Source organism: Drosophila sechellia, chromosome 3L, assembly GCF_004382195.2.
Source record: "Drosophila sechellia strain sech25 chromosome 3L, ASM438219v1, whole genome shotgun sequence".
Lineage (NCBI taxonomy): Eukaryota > Metazoa > Arthropoda > Insecta > Diptera > Drosophilidae > Drosophila > Drosophila sechellia.
This window is the reverse complement of record NC_045951.1, coordinates 19,024,351-19,047,448: the sequence shown is the minus strand read 5'-3', so window position 1 is coordinate 19,047,448 and position 23,098 is coordinate 19,024,351. Positions and strand designations below refer to the sequence as shown.

At 46.0% G+C, this 23,098-nt stretch overlaps 4 protein-coding genes across 5 annotated transcripts; 1 reads left to right on the top strand and 3 right to left on the bottom strand.

Moving 5' to 3' along the window:
• Positions 1 to 4: 4 nt before the first annotated feature.
• LOC116800922 lies at positions 5 to 1,174 on the bottom strand. The gene has a single exon (XM_032717569.1). It carries the CDS (start codon positions 1,003 to 1,005, stop codon positions 817 to 819), a length of 189 nt encoding a protein of 62 aa, XP_032573460.1. The 5' UTR covers positions 1,006 to 1,174; the 3' UTR covers positions 5 to 816.
• A 147-nt stretch (positions 1,175 to 1,321) lies between these two features.
• Positions 1,322 to 5,828, top strand: LOC6619361 (dynactin subunit 1). The gene is made up of 4 exons (XM_032717568.1): positions 1,322 to 1,750; positions 1,815 to 1,985; positions 2,077 to 3,979; positions 4,039 to 5,828. The coding sequence occupies exons 1-4, from the start codon at positions 1,409 to 1,411 to the stop codon at positions 5,640 to 5,642; spliced, it is 4,020 nt and encodes a 1,339-aa protein (XP_032573459.1). The 5' UTR covers positions 1,322 to 1,408; the 3' UTR covers positions 5,643 to 5,828.
• A 232-nt stretch (positions 5,829 to 6,060) lies between these two features.
• LOC6619360 (fibroin heavy chain) lies at positions 6,061 to 11,573 on the bottom strand. Of its 2 annotated transcripts, XM_032719180.1 has the most exons (6): positions 11,251 to 11,573; positions 7,581 to 10,689; positions 7,178 to 7,512; positions 6,872 to 7,118; positions 6,405 to 6,444; positions 6,061 to 6,333 (listed from the first exon to the last, which is right to left on the bottom strand). In XM_032719180.1, the coding sequence occupies exons 1-4, from the start codon at positions 11,254 to 11,256 to the stop codon at positions 6,873 to 6,875; spliced, it is 3,696 nt and encodes a 1,231-aa protein (XP_032575071.1). In that variant the 5' UTR covers positions 11,257 to 11,573; the 3' UTR covers positions 6,061 to 6,333; positions 6,405 to 6,444; position 6,872. The 2 variants fall into 2 exon arrangements, with proteins under 2 accessions (XP_032575071.1, XP_002043577.1); XM_002043541.2 differs by having other exon boundaries at positions 6,061 to 6,444.
• A 5,473-nt stretch (positions 11,574 to 17,046) lies between these two features.
• LOC6619359 lies at positions 17,047 to 22,988 on the bottom strand. Its single transcript, XM_002043540.2, has 3 exons — positions 22,575 to 22,988; positions 20,957 to 21,097; positions 17,047 to 18,292 (listed from the first exon to the last, which is right to left on the bottom strand). The coding sequence occupies exons 1-3, from the start codon at positions 22,584 to 22,586 to the stop codon at positions 17,171 to 17,173; spliced, it is 1,275 nt and encodes a 424-aa protein (XP_002043576.1). The 5' UTR covers positions 22,587 to 22,988; the 3' UTR covers positions 17,047 to 17,170.
• Positions 22,989 to 23,098: the final 110 nt, after the last annotated feature.

Below are 23,098 nucleotides of genomic sequence, written 5' to 3'. Positions count from 1 at the left end.
GTGCATTAAAATTATATATAAAAAATTATAAAGCTTGAAACGAAGTATGTCGTGGAAGGGTAATCCATAGCACATAACAAGTTTGTTTGACCAAATCAGTTCTCAAACAATATCAGTACTCGCAACAACACTGTACAATATACAATTTTACAACATTTTTAATGCTGTGAGCGGATAATCAAGAACTTTATAAATTATGGCTACAAGAATAAAAGTAATGGGTCAGTGCCCATATTGTAATCGGCCTGTGGCCAAAGACTTAAGACCTATCAACATGCTGTCCGCACAGGATGCCAAAAGGATTTCTAGACTAGTAAACGATGTGCAGCCACCACTTCACTTGGAATCCGAGGAGGAGATGCAAGATCAGGAGGAAAAAGTACTAGGTAATATAACCAGAAAAGAGCGAGTTTCCAAGATAAGTGGAAGGAACATTTCTGTAAAGAAGTTAAAAGCCAAGAAAACTATAAAAGCTCCACTCTCTCAGAGTAAATCGAAGATAGATACCAGGAGCAAAAAATCAATGCTTACGAAGAGGAAGAAAGAAATTTTAAAGATGTATACACCTAAAAAAATCGAATCAAAAAAACCAACGCGAATATCAAACAGAAAGAGCCGTATTCAAGACGTTTTAGATTGCGAGAAGAAAATGGAAGAAGATTCTTGCCCACAGGAGAATTTAAACAAAGAAACAAGTTCACCAGAAAACGGGGAAGAGAGTTCCTGCATCCCGAAGGAATTGAATAAAAGTCACAGTGTACTGGAGGAATTGGTTACAGATAATGATCCCTGCGCCCAGGAGGAGCTTAATGAAAGTTACGATTCACAGGATAAATTGGAAGAAATTGATGACCCGAAGGGATCTGCGGAGGAGGATAATTTAGAAAGTTTAGACGCGATCACTGGATGTGTATTGGGGTTGGTAGAGAAGGAGTTTGAGCGTGATCCGGCCTGCAGTGAATCATCCGAGACTTTGGAGGGAAATGCCGAGGTCATTGTGGCCATGCTGAACGAGGAGCAGGATATGATGCAGAAGAATAGAAAGCGGTCTTCGCAGTGTTCTTCGTGGGAGAACGATGAGCCGCCTGCTAAGAAGCGCAAATGTTAGTGCGAGACCAATGTAGTTATATTTTGTTGCCTTTTCAAAATCAACAGTCATACCGTTTGGGCGCCCACGTGCTGACCTTTTTACACCATCCACCACTCGGCACAATAAACCTTCCCTTTTGAGCATGCGCCCTGGTGAACTGACTTCCTTGGGGTGGGGCCCGCAGCACATGATGACTCGCTTTCGCATCGGTTTTGCACAGTAGTGCAGTATTGCAAGCTGCTAACTGGGATTACACACGCCATCGACTCATCCAAGTGGACTGTAAGGTCCACAAAATGACGTAAGCACCAGGCTTATATGATGAGCCCACGGGAACTGAAACTTGGCCAGCGCGTTGAGGTAACGGGTAAAAATCTGCAAGGTAAGGTGGCCTATGTGGGACGCACTAACTTCGCTGCCGGACTCTGGTACGGCGTGGTTCTGGACGAGCCGCTGGGCAAGAATAATGGAAGCGTACACGGCAGCGTTTACTTCAAGTGTCCCACTAACTGTGGCCTCTTTGTGCGCGCCCAGCAGCTGGTGAGGATTGCCGAGTTGCACAAGGGAGGGGACAATCGAAAAGCCGATGAAATGCAACGCGACGGGGCCAGAGCAAAGCTTTCAAGGCGGAGTGGCGGTGCGAAGTCTGTGGAGGAGCAGGTGAGAAATTTATTTGATAAGGTTTAAAGTGGTTGTACATACATACTTCAATGACTTTCGCTAGGATAACCAGAGGGAGCAGCAGGCAAGCACATCTGGCAAAGTAAAGGCCACTCCGTCGACTCCATCACCGCAGCATAAGAACAGAAACACTCAATCCTCCAGGGATACCGCATTGGCTAAGACTTCTGGAAGGTTTTTGGCTACTCATCAGCAACCATTACAGCTTCCAAAGGTGAGTTGTTGAGCAGTAGGTCAGGTAGAACCATTGGGTTATTATGGGTACATACTTACTACTATGGTTCTATTATTTGCATATTTTGTAGAATCCAGTGGTATGTGATGGCAGTGTAAGGAACTCGCAGGCTGAAGAAACTGGAGAAATAACCATGTCTCCCAAGAAGTCATCAGATATTGAGCAATCAAAGGAGCATTCACCGCAGGAAACAAAGGAGACTAACCAGCCAGCAAGCAAGGAAGTTGAGCTTAAGAATGAAAAGGAGTTACAAAGCACGGAAGCTTCAAATTCAAAGCAGGATACACCAGTCAATCCTCTCCAGACCAGCACAATTGGGCAGTTGCCCCCACAGAAGGCTAGTGCTCAACTGACTCCGCCACCTTTGACATGTAACCAGAGGAGATCCACATCCTACACCCAGCTCCGACCCACAAGGATTAGTCAGCCGAAGCCAACAACGGCACAGGCCCAGAGCTCCACGGCGCAGCTTACCCTGGCCATGCCAGTCCCTTTGGCTTTGGCACCCAAGCGCAGCAAGACCAGCATGAGTCCCACGAGCTCCATTAAGCGAGTTGCTCCAGCTGCCTTTGTAGAGCCGCGTTTTCTAGAGATCCTGAGACCGCAGTTTACACCTGGGCCAGCTCTCCGAACTCCAAGTTCAGTGGCTCCGCCTCTAGATAACCCTGAGCTTCGTCAACTAAGAGAGGAACTTCAATTGCTAAGGGGCCAAAAGAGCGAGGACAAGCTTAAGCTTCTGGAACTAGAGCGGATGCGTATACACAACGAGCAGCTGATGGAGTTTAAGTCGCAGATTATGGCACAGCAGGTACTGCTTCAGAGGGAACTGCAGAGATCGCGGCATGAACTAAGGGAAGCGCAGGATGTGTCATCTAAATTGAAGAGGGAGCTAGACGAGATAGCAGAGAGCATAGAACTTCTCACCCTGGACAAGGAAATGGCAGAGGAGCGCATGGAGACCCTGCAAATGGAACTAGAAATGGCTCAGGAAAGAAATGACGAACTGAGCTTGGATGTCGAGATCCTGAAGGCGGAGCAGGAGGAGCAGCAGGGTCAACGAATCGAGAAGAGTGAGAAACAAATCGGAGCAGGGGTGACCACTCAATCCGCTGGGGAGTTCCTTCGCCTGGAGCAATATAATCAGCGTCTTCGGGAGACGGTTGTCCGGTTGCGAGACACTCTTGCCCAGGAGAAGCAGATTGGCCAGCGAACGCACAAGGAACTGGAGACCAAGCATTCGGAGATCAACGAGCTAAAAAGCATCAAGGAGTTGCTCAGCAGAAGGGTGGACAACATGGAAATGCAGCTAATGGATTTGAAAGAGCAGGTTGATGCTTCCCTCGGAGCGGAGGCCATGGTTACCCAACTGGCATCTTTGAAACTGGAGTTGGAAGATCGCGTCAAGCTTCTGGAAGACGAAGTCAACGAACTGGAGGCACTCGAGCAAATCCAGGAACAGCTTATTGAGAGCAACCAAGAGCTGGAAACAGATCTTCGCGAGGAGATTGACAAGCTAAGTGGTCAGGTTAAGATCCTGGAGCAACAAAAGAATGCTGCAATGGAAAGTCTCTACGACCGCGATGTGACCATTATGAAATTCCGGGACTTAGTGAGACAGCTGCAGGAGCAACTCCAGCTCCGAGCAGATGGCACCCTTTCCATCGAGGATTTCAGTAGTGCCAACGAGTCCCAACAGGAGGATGGATCCAACCAGAGTCAGACGGACTACCAGCACATATTTAGTGTGAGCAAGGCCTACGGCAGGGCCCTGGAGCAGCAGATCAAGACTGTGGAGCTACGGTTACAGCGCCAGCATCTGGAGCACGTCCTAGCCTTCGTCCCTGAACAGTTCCTTTTGCGTGGAGGGGAGCATGATGTGGTGCTGGTCATGCTCCTACTGGAGCGGATGAACGAGAAACTGACCATTGTGTGCCAGGCCATTAACGAAAAGTTTCCCACGGCTTGTGAGTTTGGTTAGTGTTATCCCCAATGTTCAGTTCAGATTTATATAAACAAATAAACTCATTGACAGGTCGCGATGCCATCTACGAGGGCTACTCCGTGCAGCGGTACATCTTCAGGTCGCAGTGCCTTTATCTGCTAAAGAGTCTTCAACTGGTGCTCCAGCAGTTCCGCCACGGACTAACCCATTGCGACTACGAGTTGTGCACCCATGCAGCCATTTACCGCAGTGATCTGGATGCCCAGGAGCAGCAGCTCGACGAGTTCGTACGGCTGCTCAAAACTGGTCAACTGGATGAACATACGAACTGCGAGCCAATTCAACGGGTGCTTCACTATGTGAGTGGGTTGCACCAGAATTTGATGCCACCTCAAACGCTTGTGGAGCTGCTGGACGAACAGCAGCTGTATGAAGCTCTGATCGAGGTCTACGAAGCTGGCTTGGATGCGGTAAATGCAAATGCAGGTCTGATGCACACCATCATACAACTGGGCCACGAGCAGACCGCCTCCTTCAGCTGCATGCAGATGCTGATGGAGCAGAGCTGTGCCCACAAGCAGAAGCTAAAGAAGCTACAGAGGAAGCTTAGCGGCAGCAAGACGGCGTCTTGGACTGGAATGCAGTGTGCCAGGTATCAGAGGATCATGGAGGCGAACGAGGCACTGGGTGCTCTTATCCGACTGCTGGGCAGCACTGCCCGAGAAGCTAGCAGGGACTCTAATGGTGGAATCGCACACGAAAAGTTGTGGAGGATGCTTGTCCTCAACTACAACAAGTTCGCGCCGAGTCAGGAGGCGGAGGAACCCAGAGAGGTTGATGCCTACAGCCAGCGGTGCATGCAGCTCCTCGAGGAACAGTTTGACGAGCTATTCGCGCTGCTAGATTCCCCCGATGTGAACACGGAGTATGTGCGTCATCCCACTTGTAATACTTTGCAGGAGCGGGCCGCCCAGGTGAAGCGACACTACGAGGACGTAAAAAACCTCGAGCTGACTGTGGCTGAACGGGAGAAGGAAATCAAAAGCCTCAAGTACACAGCCAAGATGAAACAGCAGGACTACTCGGAGCTGCAGGTACGCAAGGAGATGGCCGAGAAACAGCTGAGCAAGCAGTGTCACGTGCTAGCCGGATTCGCGGAAGCTGTGGAGCAGCTGGAGCAGTCGATCCTGGCCAAAGAGGCGGGCCTCGGACAGGCTTTGAACATGCTAGCGGAAAAGCTCACCAGCCTGGAGCAGTCCCAGGAGCACTGGAAGGAGCAGCAGCAGGCGGACAGTGCCTGTCTGACAAACACCACGATAAGCTCCAACCGGGAGATGAACATGCTCCATCAGGCGCTTCGCCAGGAGCGATCCCTGCGTGTCCAGCTCCAGGGCAGCGAGATGAGAAAGACCTTCGCCACTTTGGAACCATTGCATGTTCCTCAAGCCGGAAGCCAGGAGCTGACCGACCTGGAGAAGGACCTTCGCTCGCTGAAGAACCAGTGGCTCTTGGCCCATCTGGAAATGGGTGCTGCTGGTCGCCAGCGACGCTCGGAGATCGAGCTGCAGGGCAGCCGCGTCCTGCGACATATCTTCCACACATATTGCACACAGCATCCGCATCGGGCCAAGAACACCGATTTTGGCCTCTTCATCACCGAGGATCTGCGCAGAGCATTCGGGCAAAATTTCTAGTTATTTCAGTATTCCGGTCGTAACAAAGGTATATGTGATTCGCGGCTATATAAAACATTAATATTATACTGATAATTATTTGTACGAGGTAGTTATATACATGCATATATGAAAACTGTACACTTATATAGTTCATTTCGAGTTTTTCTGGCAATAAACAAATTTACATTAACTAGACAATTCAAACGAAACGTTTTTTTCTCTCGTTTTCTATTTGGGAAAACTGTAATGCTATGGAAAGTGAATGATTAAGCCGAACTTATGATAATTCCAATTCAGATAGTTAAACAAGATTTTGGGTTTTACGTAATAAATAACCTTGAGCGTGTTTTCATAAATATGAACTTATAATTTATTTTTTAAGGCTGGTCAAATGTTGTTCGTATTAATGATAAGAAATGAATAAGGGGATTCTCAATCTCAATGTCGAGCACCCCGACTGTGGCGATCTTAAATGTCGTTTATTTGAAATGAACATTTTACACACATTAATATACAATCCTTTATGTACAAATAGTTGGGCATAATAGAGGCGCGCAGTTTGAGATGAGAGCAGCGCAAGAAGCAGTTCAATTAAACGAAACGCTTATCACATGAGCACAAAATCGGGGATCCAGAGCAGGCAGGTGTGGGTCGGATATATGGTTGGATATCGGGTATATCGGGACAAGATGGTGGCCGTGGGACATCGCTGTCGTTGTGGGGTTTACATAAATACGTTTAATGTTTAATGAGAAGAAGATTGGAGTTGAGGCTATTTACAGTTGCTGAATGAACAAAACAATTTGCGGCCTGCGAAGAGCTGCACGGAAAAATAAATATCAATATAACAATAAAGTGTTAATAATAATAATTGATTATAATAGTATAAAAATAAGAAATAGTGCCAAGTTCCTTTAAAGTGCTTTAGAATACCATTTAAAATCAATGTTGATATAGTTATTTGCTATCAACAGAACAGAAAAAGATACTTTTTGATAAACAATCTTTAGCCTTCATTATTTATCTTAATGCGTTCTGATGGATACTTCAAGGTCAACACAATCAGTGGAAATTAAACTAATTTATCAACCAAATAAAACCATTTACTATAGTTAAACTTTCGTTGGCAAAATCATATATTAGGAAAGGTTTGTTTGAGCTTTTATCGAATTAGGTATACATATCTGTTATTAGAGTTCCAAAAACTTAAAAATTAGTTATTTAGGATCATTAGAATCAGTACCAACCTCACGACTTGGTTTCCGTCTGACGCTTGGCCACAATTTTGCCCTGGTCGCGACTGTTGATGACCTCGGCGTGGAAGCCCGTCTCCCAGTCGGCGTAGTACTTCACCGTGCGCACATTGCCATCGGGCTCCACCAAGGAGTACTCTCCCTTGACCACGTCTCCATCTCGCTCCTCCTTCTGGTGCTTGTTATCTCCCGTATGGGGATCGTTCACGGCGTACTCAAAGGCATATCGAGGATGGGCATCCTGGGCAGGGGGATTTAATGTGAGGTAATATTAAGAAATAGATGTTATGCGTCACTTACGAAGTGCTCCAGATGCTTCTCGGGCACCACCTTCAGGACGGCATGTTGTGCCACCGGTGCTGACTTCAAGTAGGCTGTGGCTGCCACGGGGGCATGACTGCTCAGCGCTGGCACACTTGGAGCATAGCGATAGAATCCAGCTCCCAGCGGTCCGATTCCACCCACTCCGTGTGAGTATCCACTCAGGGAGGAGTCCAGATTGGCCAGAGAGGATGAGCCTGGTGCCAGACCCGATCCATGGGAGAGTAGACCGTGGTAGCTAAGGGCCGGAGATACCTTAGCATGACCCAGGGAGATGGCACCATAGTAGCCACCGCTGGGACCAGATCCATGCCCTAAATTGCCGCGATGGAGGAGTGCGATATTGTATTTCCACTAAAGAGTTAAATGTAGCAATACTCACCCGAGTGGATTCCGTAAGCCGTGCTGCTGGCAAGCTTTCCTCCCAGGGAATAAGCAGGAGCCGATGTCAACTTGGTCAGCGGCGCACCCAGCAAAACTCCTCCATGTCCCCTAGACCCGTATCCGACTCCCACGCCCAGCGGGATGGATGGACCAGTGGAAATGTGGCTGACGGTTGGAACGGCCACCTTGGCGATAGCAGGAGCAGCTGAAATGGCCACAGCTGGCTTGGAGACATATTGATGGGAAACAGCTCCCGAGCTGTATCCCGATCCACTGCCTCCGTAGCCAGTAGCCAGCTTAGTGGACAAAACGGGAACGGAGCCCACGGCGTGTCCACCGGAAATGTGGCCCACAGCTGGAGCTACATATGTGGCTACTTTGGCAATTGCAGGAGCAGCTGAAATGGCAACCGCTGGCTTCGACACATACTGATGAGAAACTGCTCCAGAGCTATATCCGGAGGCACTTCCTGCGTACCCGTGGCCAGTCGAAACCACAGGAGCTGCATAGGACAATCCTTTCGATATGCCAGCTCCAGTAGAGTAACTGGATATTGCCGGAGCAGCATATGTGGCCACCTTGCCAACCGCTGGCGCAGCTAGTGTCACTGCTGGCTTGGATACGTACTGATGGGACACGGCTCCCGAGCCACTGATTCCGTATCCTGTGGCTACTTTAGCGACGGCTGGAGCGGCAGGCAAGTAGGTTTTGGAGAGCACAGGAGCCACTGGAGCCACTGCGATCGCCGGCTTAGAGATGTACTGATGGGAGAGTGCTCCTCCATGGACCGATCCTCCATAGCCCGTGGATATCTTGGTGATACTGGGAGCCGAGGAATAGGTAGAGATAGCGGGAGAAGAATATGTTGCTACCTTGGCAATCGCTGGAGCTGATGCAATGGCAACCACTGGCTTCGAGATATATTGATGTGAAACTGCTCCGGAGCTGTATCCCGATCCGCTTCCACCATATCCCGTGGCCACTTTGGCTACCACTGGAGCTGCCGCATACGTGGAAATGGCAGGAGCTGCATAAGTAGCCACCTTGGCGATGGCAGGAGCGGATGAAATGGCCACCGCAGGCTTGGACACATACTGGTGCGAGACGGCTCCCGATCCTGACGATCCATAGCTTGTGGAGAGCTTGGTGATGGCAGGAGCGGAAGAGTATGTGGCCACTGCGGGAGCAGCTGCCGGATAGGCGGCCACAATAGGTTTGGAAATGTACTGGTGGGATACATCCGCTGCCTGACTATAGGAAACCTTGGCTAGAGCCGGAGCGGAGGAGTAAGTAGTTATGGAGGGAGCTGCGTAGGTAGCCACTTTTGAGACGGCAGGAGCAGTGGCATACGTTGATATTGCAGGAGCAGCGTAAGTCGCAACCTTAGCGATTGCGGGGGCTGCTGAGATGGCTACTGCTGGCTTGGAGACATACTGATGGGAGACGGCTCCATGACCCGATCCTCCATAGCTTGTCGTGATCTTGGTCACTGCGGGAGCTGCTGAGTATGTCGAAATGGCAGGAGCAGCATACGTTGCCACTTTAGCCACCGCTGGCTTAGATACATACTGATGGGAAACAGCGCCCGAACTGTATCCCGAGCCACTTCCTCCATATCCAGTGGCGACTTTGGACACCACTGAAGCTGCCGGATAGGTGGAAATGGCGGGAGCTGCATAGGTAGCCACCTTGGCGATGGCAGGAGCGGCTGAAATGGCCACCGCAGGCTTGGACACGTACTGGTGCGAGACGGCCCCTGATCCACTCGAACCATAACCATATCCCGAGGTGTAGGTGGAGACAGTGGGAGCTGCATAGGAGGCTACCTTCGAGATGGCAGGACCAGTGGAGTAGCTTGATATGGCAGGAGCAGCATAGGTTGCCACCTTGGCAACTGCTGGAGCGGCAATAGCCACAGCTGGCTTGGAGACATATTGGTGGGAGACGGCTCCTGATCCGGAAGCTCCATAGCTGGTGGAGAGCTTTGAGATGGCAGGACCAGATGAGTAGGTGGCCACCGTGGGAGCAGCGTAAGTGGATACCTTTGCGATGGCTGGTTGGGAGATATACTGGTGGGACAGCGCTCCGGATGCAGTGCCTCCGTAGCTAGCCGCCACCTTGGTGATCGCCGGAGCAACGGCTGGATAGGCGGCCACTATAGGCTTGGATATGTACTGGTGGGATACATCTGCTACCTGGCTGTACTTGGTAATTGAGGGAGCATAGCTGGCGGAGTATCCTGTTCCATGGGAGGAGAGCAGTGACGAAGTGGTGGCCAGTTTTAGTGAAGGCGCTGAGTAGGTGGACACCTTGGCAATAGATGGCGCTGAATACGAAACCGATGGCGAGTAGGTGGCTATCTTGGTGATGCCCGGCGAGATCTGTCCATAGCTGTAACCAGGAGAGCTGTAGGTCTCCACCTTGGAGTAGCCGGGTGTGGCCTTGCTGTACGTGTACGCAGGTGAGCTGTATGTCTCCACCTTGGAAGTCACTGGTGGTGCATAGTAGGGAACGCTCGAAAGCGATGGGGAGGAGTAAGTGGCCACCTTGGAACTGGCCGGACTGGCCGAACTGTAACTATATCCCGGCGAGGTGTAGGTCGCCACTTTAGTGATTCCTGGTGATGGCGGCAAGTAGGAGTTGTCCAACTTGGTAACCGCCGGCGACACCAGGTTCTTGATTTCGATGCCCGACGGCACTACTGTTGCGTATTTAGCCGCTGGTGACTTGTCCGCATAGGTAATTCCCGCTCCTCCGTACTCCGCTGAGGGAGAGAACAGGCTCTTCTGCACGGGAGCTATGTATTTGTTGATCTGAGTGATGCCACCATGCGACAAGCCCTCGATTCCGGCCGTAGACTGATAGGCGGCTCCGGAACTTCCCACCGAGGTGTGCAGGAGTTGTCCGTTCTCCGAGTACGTGGATATCGCCGGGCTCTGGCTGTACTTGGTCACTCCGGGCGAGATGGAGAACTTCACCTCCGCCGGCGGAGGATAGGCATAACCAGCAGTGGCCGCGTGCACGCAGGGCAAGATGGGTGGAGCCAAGGTGGGCGACGGATCCGCCAGTACCACGCTGAGCATGCCCAGGAGGGCCACCAGATGAAGCTGAAAGAAAACGTGAAAATAAATTGTAATAGTTGTCCTACATATTTCTTGGAAAATTGGCTTAAAATTTAGGTTATATTGAAGAACAAAAATAATATTTGAATTATGTGAATTTGTAGCTAGGAATTATATTTAAATAATAAGCATTTTTATGATCTAAAAAATCGAAGTGTACACTTTTAAATCCTTTATTGTAATTTATCCAAGTTATGCATTCCGATTATATTGTATGCAGTCTTTTAAAATAATATTAATAAAACAACTCAATTGTCAGAGGTTTTTAATCACGCTTAGCAGGATTTTAGTTTTAGAACCAAATTTGGTTTTTGATATTATTCAATTAAGAACAACAACACATTCAAATTTTAGGTAGTTCAACATTTGCCACTACATGTCCATTTTTTAAAATCACACTTAATTGAGTTTGAAACACAAACAACATGTAGTTTAGTTGATTTTAAGATTTGTTCTTTTTTCCCAGAATTTATTATGAAATTGTTGGCCTTGTCATAGTCGTTTTCTAAATGTCAGTACTTTGCGATGCCTAGAAAAAGGACCCACCTTCATGTTTTCACTTTTCAAACTCTGCACAGTCAATAGTTGGTTTTCGTTTGAAAGGACTCGCGAACGTAAAAGCAAGGATGTTTTTTCAGTAACGCCACATTTGCACTTTTCCAAAAAGAAAACACGAGTCTGCGATCCTTGGTGATGCGAATCCAAAGGCTTATCCTTGTCTGGCTCTGAAAATCACAATAAGCTGATCGATCACCGATTTCCCTAAACTCTACTAGCAAACACAGCGGATCGTATCGAATCGGGTTAGATCGTATCGGAACAGATCGAAACGGAACGATTCGGGATGTAGAGCAGAGCCACGCGGCCGACTGGACTGGACTGTTGGCCAGCCCGGCCCTATAATCGCTTATATACGTTCGGTCAGTTGGCCAACAGTCGCGAAAAGCTCGCACGCATGCGCAGCAGCCACGCACCAGTTTGGCGACAAAGCGACAAAAAAAAATAGAGTGTAACTATGTGTTTGGCTGAGATCGAATCGAAACGGCCGAAACGAAAAGCGAGAAAATGGATCTAGCTGCAGGAAAAGAGCCAAGTGAGTTGCGCCTAAGCTGCGACTTTGGCGCGTGCAGATGAAGAATTGATGACTGTTCGACTCCAGATCTCGTCGCAAAGCAGCTTTGTTCTCTCCAATCCGAAAACCGAAAACTGCGAACTGCAAGCTCCAACTGAAACGAACTGCAACCTGCCTGGCCAATTGTTGGGCCCCACCTTCGATCGGAGCCTCAGTTGGTAACGTTTTATTAGATCATAGTCGCGAACGCCTTTGCTCAAAAATAAACCGATCACAAAATGCGCGTGGTGCATTGTTGGCCGACTTTTTTTTGGCGTCTTTTTTGCCGCAGTTTTATTTCGACTTTTTTAAAGATTTTTATTTGGTTTTTATTTTTTGCATACCCGCATGCTTTTAAAGCGACTTAATTTGATTTAGATTTTAATCGCGGCCATTGCGTGTAGCTCTGGAGAAAAAATAAATGCATACGCAATTTGCTAGCAGGCAAGAAAAAAACAAAAATAGAGAGCAATGTATGTAGAAAATAAAACAAGAATTGTGGTATTAATGTCGCTATCAATAAATTTTGTCTGCCTGTATGTGTGCGTGTGTGTGTGCAATCATGCGTGCTATGCGCCTTGGGCCTTGATTGTGCATTAGTTGGCTAAAAGGCGCATTGCCACATCATAATGCGATACAATGTGTAACTAATAGAATAGCCGGGAGATATGGCCAAGTGTTGACTGCTCGGCAATTAAGGTCACTATGCATCGAGTGTCAACCTCTTTGCGAGGGTGGGAATACGTTGGATGTCGAAAGTGGCCAACCCAACGTGTTAACATGTCTGATAAATCGGTTGGTTGACAGGCGATTTGAAATAATCTAGGCAAAGAATTTGGGGTCAGAAGCGGATTGTTTTATGGTACTTTTTGTTGTTAAGTTAGCCAAGGTTTGTGGCTTTATTTCATATTGATACACCTAATGGAAAATGCAAATAGAATTAACATAGTAAGAGTAATAAATAGAGAACCATCTAAGAAAGCAGAGATCCAATCTTTTATAATTTATATACTTATATAATTTCAAAAACTATAACTATAACTATAAACTCTAATCTTTAATATTTTCCCACAGATAATATTTTCCAGCTTATATAATAAAAGAAATCATAACTGTGCCATTAAGCGCAGCGGTTACTAAACCATGTTGCCTTCTGGCCAAGTCCAGACGGCGCCCACGAATTTGTGGGCAACCGCTTGGCAGGCATTTCACACGAGGTGCGGAAAATGCATTTCCACTCATAAGCACCGACCATTGGGCTACCTAAAGTCATAATTTTGAGCGGCCCGATCGGCAGCAACTGCTAAGCTAATCCTCTTGCGCTCTTGCGACTGCCCCGCTGGCATCACGCATACGCCACGTTGTGCCGAATAGCACAGCCCGTCGGCCTTTCTCAAAAACACACGCAATACTTGCACTCCAGCACTAACTTAACTGGTTCGCGATGCTGGCAAATAACATCTGAGCTTTTAGAATTCTCGGGCGAGAATATGTTTGGCAAATTTGAAAATGTTTACGCGCGCGACCAGGTCAACATGCTGGCGGTAGATTAGGTATCGGATATATAGATATTTATATAGATATAGGATTCGCAGCCAAGCAAAGTCGAATGTAAATGAACCGGCTGGGGCGAAAATCCAGATTTTTCAATTAAAGTCCGCAGCGAACGGGGGTGGGTTGTGATTTGATTTCGTCATGATGCTTAGTAGGCATGGTCGTGAGGCAGCCATGGCCAGCTGTATCTGTACCTGAAGCTGCAGCTAAATCTGAGGCAAAAGCTATAGTCGCAGCTATATGGCTATATATCGTTTCGCCAAACTTACGCAACCCAGGCCAATCTGTGCGTGTGTGTGACAAATGCGTGGCTAGGCGAACTAAACTCGTCCAGCGATCAGCCTGAAGTAGGTTAAAAATCGCGCAGCTGACTTCTCGGCTCGCGTTTGCAAATGTTGAAAAATTAAAATTCAATCAAATTGCGAAAACCATTCGCGAAAAGCCCAAAATGTAGAAAAAGCCGTCGCGACAGCCCGAAAACATGTTTCATGTTCAATTAACAGCCGTCCCAGTCGCAGTTTCGGTCGGAAAAATTGCAGGAAAAGTCGGGAACACTTGCGCACTACTTGGCTCTTCTCTTCTCCCGGCTTTTCCGATAAAATCGCATCATGCAACGCCCAATCACCCGAAAGCATAATTGCTCCACCTGGTTTATCACCTACCGATCTGGATCGCCATTCTATAGCTGCGGTTGCGTGTCTGCGTTTTCCGTTTTTTCCTCGATTTTTCTTTAGACCCAGCCTGGGCTTCTAATTGAAATGTCAACGCGTATGCTGCTCAATCAATTTCCCAGCCAGCCGAGTTTGGTTGACTTTATTTCGGCCGTTTTTTCTCCATCTCCATCTGGGTGTTTTTAATTGATTTGGCCGGCATGCGGTGTCATTCGCGAGTCAGGGACAATGTGGCACCGATGGCAGCTTGATGGCTGCCACTGCCACTAAGTGGCAGACTTCAGACGCGGCGGACAGCTAATTAAATGCGGTCGAAAGGTGCGTTTAGTCGATAACCGTCACCGTGGTTATTAATTGGATCCACTGGGAGTTAATCCTGTTTGCGGTTCAAGTCATTCGTTTTAAAATCTGTAACCGAAATATGAAATTAGAATCGATAGAGACAAAAAAACTCAGAAGTTGTATAGGCAATAATAATGTAGTCATCTCTTGCCCAATAAGCTTTTACACTGTTAAACTTAAAACCCTTATCATAAATATTAAATAAATAAAATATGAAATAAATGTAACGTTCTATATTAACATGCCAACACTCAGAGAATGATATAGATATCAGAACATACATATTATACTGACTTTTTCAGTTTTGATCACATATATATCGATTTAAGCTGATCCTATAAATTAAAACAACTATTAAGTTATTTGTCATTACTTTGAGAAACATTCAAGGTGTTAGGACGGATATAACAACTCATTTATAAAGCATACCGACGGGGGCGGTTAGGTTCAAAAGGGCCTAGCCTATCTGCGGTTAAGATTAGGTGTGTTTTTAAAAGTTTGGCTCATAGTTCTGCTCTGATACTGCTCCATCAACCTCCTTAGGCATCACATATCGACCGGGTGTCGTAAACATTTGTCATAATTAACACAGATTATCCATTCGGCATTCCTAATGAACGCTATGATGCAGTGGCCCTCCCACCAGCAAATGGCTGACCCCTCGGCTAATCCAATTTGGCTAATCTGATGCATAACTAGTTCGACTGCAGATCGAGTATTCTAATTACGGGTGCGATTTCAGTTCTAATCTCAAATTCGATTTCGAATGCCAGGCTGAAAACTGGTACTTTTTGTCAACGCAGATCGTTGCGTATGGCATTGACTTGGATTTTCTTGCGATTTCGGTGCATAACTTGAAGTGCCGACCTGCGATCAGGGAGCAAAGTGTCAACTGTATTGATCGACGAGAAGAGGGCGATTTGAAAAATAGTGACTGATATATGCAAATTGCTCCCACATGGGGATTCTAGGCGAACCAGTTCGGATCCAAAGTACTCCGGTTGTGGTGGCAATAAAAATCGATGCTCATAAACGGAGATCGCTGCAGAATCACTTAGCGCGTTTTTAGACGCGTGAGAATGCCTGAAAATCGCGCGAGTGCAACAGATTCTCAGATTTCAGTGCAAAAGACTGAGCTCAAAGCGATTGCAGAGGCGTTTCGCAGCGCTCCCAATTAAATAATTTACAATTTTCTAGATTAGGCGCCGCCTCCGACCAACGACATTGAATGTAGTCAGGGGCTATGAGTCAGATCTGCGCTCATATATCTCGTATCCGAGACTCTTGAGATTTAGATCCGGTTTGGCTTGGGGCTTGTCGGAGCCGTCGGTGGAAAAGCTGGCCCGCTGACACGCACGCCGTTTAAGGAGAGGATCCCTCCCCGCGGCCGAGAACACTGGCCAAAACAATTAGCGGCCTAAACAAATGTGAGCGACAATTCTCAGAAGTGCATATGCAATTGCAGTCGCATAATTCGCTGTCAAATCGCACGCGTTTTCTAGGCGTACCCTTGCGAGGGTTGATCGAATTTTTATTACTATTATTATTTTATACAGCCAAGTTTTATGCTCGGAAGATCTGTAAATTGCGCAAGGAGCATTACACGACTTGATCACTTAAATAATTACTTAATTGCCTAATCCCAGAAGGACTTTTTTTAGATTGTTAATTTATTCTCGTTCAAAATATAGTAAAATACTCATAAAATTCGAATAATATTGAGAAACATTATTTAAAATGCAACATTAACAATTTGTATCGAGATGAAGCCGAAGTTCCCATGAGATTCTCACCCTCAGAAAATCATAGTTTCTCGGCTCCTAATTAAATAGGGTATTTGCAGCTCTTAATTAACCTGTACTTATTTTTTGGTCGTTTTCAAAGTTGCGTTGTCGGCTTGAAATAATTAATGCGAGCTGGTGTTAATTTATGGTTGTCGCTTTCTGCGCTGCAATTGCCATTGCGTGGCATAATCACAAAACTCAATTGGAGGTTGGGCACTGACAGGGGGATCAGAAGTCGGCGATCTCTGGCCGCTTGTTAGCGATTTCCTGCCAACCCACGAATTTTCTGGCTCATTGTTTATCTCAGCCCGAGTTCTATGATTTATGGTGGAAAATCGCCAGCAAGTGCAAACTTGATTCCGCAATGCTGATGGTGCTGATCATTACTTACCATGTCAAGGAGTGTTGCTATTTCTTTTAAAAACAGCTAATTTATTGCTTACAATTTTATGGGAAGAAACAGTTGTTAGTTTTAAACGTTAACGAAGCTAGAAGCTAATTACCCTAATTATATACGTAGATAAACTATAGATTGCAGAGAAGATAATAAGTATTTGGATCGAACAGTAGAAATAGATAAATTTTAATTAAATTAAAAAAAAAATAGTCATAATAATTGATATAAAATATTCTACCTTTGATTGTGTCCGATTTTCGAAAATATGAATGTTCAAAGTTTCATAACCAACTTTTATTCATTATCTTGATCATTGTTTTTTTAATAACCCTTTCTTTTATCCAGAAAGATGTAATATGTTTATTAAAATGTACCCTCATAAAAATAAACAAGCCTAATAGGTTAACTATTTTACATCACATCAGATATTGAAATTGTTCAATACTTTGCTAAAATTTACTTTCCATCAGATAAAAGATTGCGGGTTTTTGGGCATTTTTATTTGACAAACAATATCTAAGAATTACATGACTAAGCAAATAAATTAATCGTAGAACGAACGAAATAAATAGAGATGGGAAATACTCGGAGGGATTCACTCTTAACCCTACACTCCTTCCAAGGAGCGGTAGCTGCCGGAGTCAAAGCTATGTCCACCCGCATACATGGGCACCATGTGCTTCTTGTCCTTGCGCACCATGTTCTGGACCATAGTGGCCGACGCCGCTCCCTGTTCGTCCTCCTCGAAGTCCTCAAACTCGTCATCTAGGCTCTTTGGGAAGAGAACTGGACCTGAATTCTCTGGTCTGTGGGCGCGTGGCTTTTGCTTGGGATGCTGGGGACGCAGCTTCTTGGGCTTGCGGTGGAAGTAGCTGGAGTAATCGGGTCGGGAGTACGACTTGGAGACGCCCTTGTACTTGTAGTGCTTCAAGCCCGGCGTGGTGTGAACCACCTTCTTCTGATGAATGTGGTTGGGAATGCTCTCGGAGATGCTAACCCTGGGCTTTGAGGGGGAGAAACTAGTGTGCAGCGATTGCTGTGGAACCGACGGCTTGTGTATGTAGTTGTGGGGGATCTCCTTGGGCTTGTAGTGATCGTAGAAATGGGAGTGCGCCGGGGATCCGGTGGTGTAATGGGGTCGGTACTCCTTGGGCTCATTCACGATCACCGCCTTCCAATCGCCCTCCTGCACCGCGTAGGTCGGCTGAAGTTTCTGGGAGTAGTCCTCTAGCTTATGGGCAGCGGCTATTTGCTTGTAGTAAGTATCCCTGGCCTGCTGCAGACGGTCCCTGATACCGGGATCCATGTCCATGGGCACCTGCTTGATCCTGGCGTGCGGCTTGATCTCAATCAAGCTGGGTACCTTCGGATGGGAGTGGGTCAAGTCCTCGATGGGCCTCTTCAGAGGCTTGATGTCCGAACTGAGCACAATGTGCTCCTGATCCTTGCTGTAGTGGTTGATCTTTGACTGCGAGGTGTCATCGTTCACTTGGTTACTGCCCTCCGGGCTCTCTGTGATGGGATGCGAATTAGCCCCCACTGTCTTGACAACCGCATTGAATCCCTTTTTGGCATCTGCTGTGTAGTGAACCGTTCGTATGGACCCGTCTGGTTCCAGTACGCTGTAGTGACCCTTGACGCCATCGCCATCGCGGGACTCCCACTGGGACTTCACATCCCCAGTGTGCAGATCCTTGACCCCGTAGCTGAAGGCGTAGCCCTGATGCTCCTGAAATGAAAAATTTGATATGTCCGATTTAGCGCGTTTTAAAACGCCAAGAAAACGCGTGCGTCTGTAATGGGCTTCAACCGCACCCAAAAAGTTCGTACACAAACTATTCGAAACCCCAATGGCTATGTCAACGTCTGTAGAACTTTATATGTTTTCACGTCGACCAACAAAAAATGCCAAAAAAATGAATCAAATGCAACTTTTTTGTGTCAAGGCAAAAACGCGCGCGGTGCACAGTTTGAAAGCAATTGGAGGAGGCCCCTGGGTTGGGTTTTTCGAATCTTGGGGGATTGGGTATTCTTTTGATCTGCAGCCGACATTTAAACTATTAATTAGGAGGGCAGTTTAACCCTAGAAAAGCAAATACAAAGTATTAATAGGGTAATAGGGTAATAGTAACTCTAATCACAAGGCTTTTAATTTAATTGCCTTTATCATTTTTGATAATAATAGTGTTAAATGCAAATGACTTTAGTTTAAGCCAAAATGACATTCTACATGGTTATTTATAGCCTTACCGCCACACATTAACCCCATAAAGCCAGTCACTAGCGAGCCGAAAATTTACATAAATTCAATTATATGTAGAGCATTCGGTGTCACTTGGACACGTTTGTTTTATGAGTATGCTGTTGCTCGTGTTTTCCCCTTCTTTTCTGGCACCTTCAGTATTTCCACGGCAAATTGCAAAAGTTTTTCGCATGCTTGGCGCTGGCTTCAATTAAGCGCAGACGTCCATAAATGGCCACGCACACAGACGCTGGCTGCCTAATCTTTTCAATTTTTTGGCCGACTTGCAGTAGTGGCTTAAATAATGGCTAACTGCTAACTATTGGTTACTTTTCTGCTGCCGCTGCTGCTGCTACCTATCAATTTTAACTCCCTGCTCCGCTGTCGCTGTCCGGACCAAACAAATGATTACAAGCGAGTGTAACTTGAGCGGCAGCCGTCGCACGCATGTCCCTCTACGCAGGCCACAGTGGAACCTCGCTATATGGAAATATCTCTAAGAAGGTATTGGATTGGGAACTGAGGTTCTAGCTGCTAGCTTACCTAATAGCACATTAAGTTTAGTATTGCTTATTATTACAATTTTAAAAATTAGTTATATATAATAACAATCAAGAGAGCATCAATATAAACGAACTTAAAAAAAAAGAAAATATGTTGATTGCCTATATTTTCTTTTTTATTTTAGTTCTATAATCAGAATTGGTCTTACACTTACAATAAGTGTTGGAAATACTTTTAAGAGTGTAAGTTCCACACATCGAGATCATGGATATATGGTGGTTTTAATAAGAGTTGCATAAGGCGGCGCACTGGCGCAGTGGTGGCCACCCAAAGAGATCATTGGGAGCAGCGGCCGCGGTTGGTGGCCAATTTCGCAGGCAGCTTTGTGGGTGCGTGTGAACTTTAACTCATAAATTTATGGGTGACCAATTTATGATTTGACTAACTGGCGAGCTGGGCGTATGCGCAATCGCTCCGCTTCGCTCCACAATTAAATGCAAATTACGCATACGCCGTGTTGTCAACATTTTGACAACAAATCGCCCGACAGATCGTGGGAGCACACAGAGCCGATTCAAATCAAAAATTTGTGACAGAGGCGACAGTTCCAAAGGCGTTTACCCGTCGAAGCGACCGACAGACGGACAGACAGACAGCATGGAAAACATTTTAACATTTTTCGAAAACGCACCTTGTCGCCGGGCCGAAAACCGATACAAAAGAAAAGAATTCAATCTCGCCTTCGGGCCACCTTTCGCTTAACTTGGCCCGTAGGTGCAGCAGCCACAAGCTGCGTTATATAGCCATATATGGCGCCCCCGATCGTGTGTGCACGCAAAACGCATTTTCGTATTTTCGCATTTTCGCCTTTTCGCGATCTTGCCATTTTGGCTACCTGCCAGCCTCTACCACTTAACCCCCTGGATTCCCTCTCCGGAAAAAAGACAATGGACTGGAAGTCAGGTCGGGCTAGCAAGTTGATTTATGTGGGCGTCGGCGGAGGCGGCTCTAGCCATCGAAAGATACAGCAATGAACATTCTGCAGTCGCACGACAACATTCACTTTCAATGGCGGAAAATGCGATTTCCACGATCGCAGCGATTAGCCGAGGTATTTATGCGTGCGCGAGGGGACTCCGACTTAAACTGCCTTGATGTATTAATCCGGGCCTGGTTCCGCTCTACTTTCTGATAGATCGATCAAATTCTTAATTAATTGTGAGCCGTCAGATGATTTATTTGATTTAAAGTGCTCTAACGATCGATTTTGCAGACAGCTGTCCGAGATTATTACCGCAAAAAAAAAAAGATTTTTCTGGCAATATTTTTGTGTAAGGCCATTAATTAAGTAAATGGATTGCTATACGATATTTTCAAATTATGAACAATGTGTCTTTTTCATTTATTGATAAAATGAAAAGGGCCATAAAACAATGATGAAGACTTGGCTTGTAAAATTGTGATTTTGAAAGCTTGGCTCAAGCCTGATAATATTAAATTGTTGATCGATAGAAGGATTGCTCGTTATTGGCTTACAAATATTATTATTATTATTATTTATTATTCATTATTTTCCTAATCAATTCTGCACTCGAATTGCCTGCTCAGTGGAGTTACTTTTCAATTTTTTTCAGTTCGCTTACTTACATAATGCGGGGCGTACTCCATGGTTTCGTCATCCTCATCGATGACCACAACAGGTGATCCGCCCCTAACCGCCCTGATGGGTGGGGGGCGTGTCCCCAGGCAGATCAAAGCGAGCAGGATGGGCGGCAAATGGGTCGTTATCTGCAAAGAGGCATTTAAACGGAATATGAATGCGTTTTTATCAATCGAGCGCTTAATAAACGGGGCGATAAAACGAGTTAAGCAAACACACCGAACAGTTTATAAATTGCCTACAAAATCATTACGCGAGCCCAGAGGAAAACGAGAGCCAAAAATTAATTGACCAACGATCTGGGGAACGTGTTCGGGGATTGGCCGGGATCCCAATTCCAGACCATGTCATACAGCGTTGTGACAGTTGTCAAATGGTAATGGCAAAATACACCTTGCATCTCGCAGTCCCAACTCCAAAATTAGCCAGACAGACGGACGGACGGAGAGACATACGGACAGATGGACGGACAGACATACGGACACCGGGCACATTTGTACCGAGCATATGACAGCAAATGGCTGTGCAGCAAAAACTTTTGGAGATTGATGGCTTTGCTTAAGACCAGTAGCCCAACTGAGCCCCGATCTCGATTTCAATTCGATTTGATTCGATTCGTTGGAAACGAAATAGAGAAACGGGTCTAACAGGATGGCTGGTACAATTCAATTTTCCCAATTGCAAGTGCCCCGCATTTGTTTCTTTCCAAATTGCAAATATTTTTTTGGACATTTTTGATATTCGCTGCGAGCTGCGAATTGCGAGATTGGCATGTGTCGCTGCTTTGGGGAGGTTTGCTTTGGGTTGCTTTAATTAGCACAGAGACGATGGCCATTCAAATCGCTGCCGGCGAGATTTGTCAAGAATGGCACGATCGGCATGCCACTGGAATTGAGGCGAGGTCCGTTTCGGCATAGCTGTCATAGTCGAATGAAGTGTGTATTAACAAATCAGCAGGCATCACGCACCAGTGTTCAGGAGTTAAGACGGAAGTTGCATATCGAGTCTGTGCATTTACAAAAAATATACGTGAGTTTATAACCACTTTTCTATGGCTCTCGTTTTTGACTGAAACCTGAGATTAGGTGTTAAAAGTTTCCAGAAATTGAAAGAACTTAGGTCTTACTATTATGTGCTTGCTATATAAAGTAGAATAAAACAACCCAACAGTTAGCTAGAGCTTGCGTAGCTTAATTATTATTCATAAATTTTGCTCGAGTTGAGAAACTATATGTTTTCCATTGAGCAATCATGCATTACTATATAACTTCCACTAATAAATTAATTTACCTCCATTAAAATTAAAAACTTCATCCGAATTGTCAATCGTACAACGAAAGTGGAATATTAAGTGGAAAGTGGAATAAAATATTTAATTGTATTGTAATTGCTTATATTCAATTTAAAATATAGTTTTAATTGTTCAATGCACAGGAGTTTGATTTGCATTCGTACTTATTTTTCGAGACTTTCACTCAAAGAGAAAGTTTGCATATCTCAGCTTTCGCTCTCGATTTCCAATTGCCAAAAATTGTTGCTTAGCCGATGGCCAATGAATTCCTAACCATCACCCACTGCATTTTAACTCATTTACTTAGCACTTACATAGAATCGCATGTCGCCTAAACAATCAACTCGAGTTGTATTCTGCGGAAAACGCGTCACAATTACACTGGCGTTTTAAAACACTGACAAATCGCTGCTCTGCGATCCGCTGCCGTGGTCTCAATGTCAAGGACAAAAACGTAATTAAAGCGTTGGCGCGGCATTGCCAAAGTATTTATAGATGAAGACGAGGACCGGCACAACGCTTCGGTTTCGATTCGCTTCGTTTTCCCGGCGACAAGATTTTCCGGCTTCACCGGTTCCACTTCCAACGTCCAATGCCCAATATCCAACGTCTAACATCCAACTTCCAAGTCGCCAGACGCAACCAACTGCGATGAGCAGATTGCAGCTGCTTTGTCGCTTCCTAAGCTCGGTCTAATTGACAATTATTTGCCGTCCGGGAGCTCCTCGTTCCGAAACCCGTTTGAGCCGCGATACCGCCAAGCTATCTATATCCATATATGCTGCACGAATTTATATATATATATATGTTGTATATATCCCATGCTCCCCCGATTTGG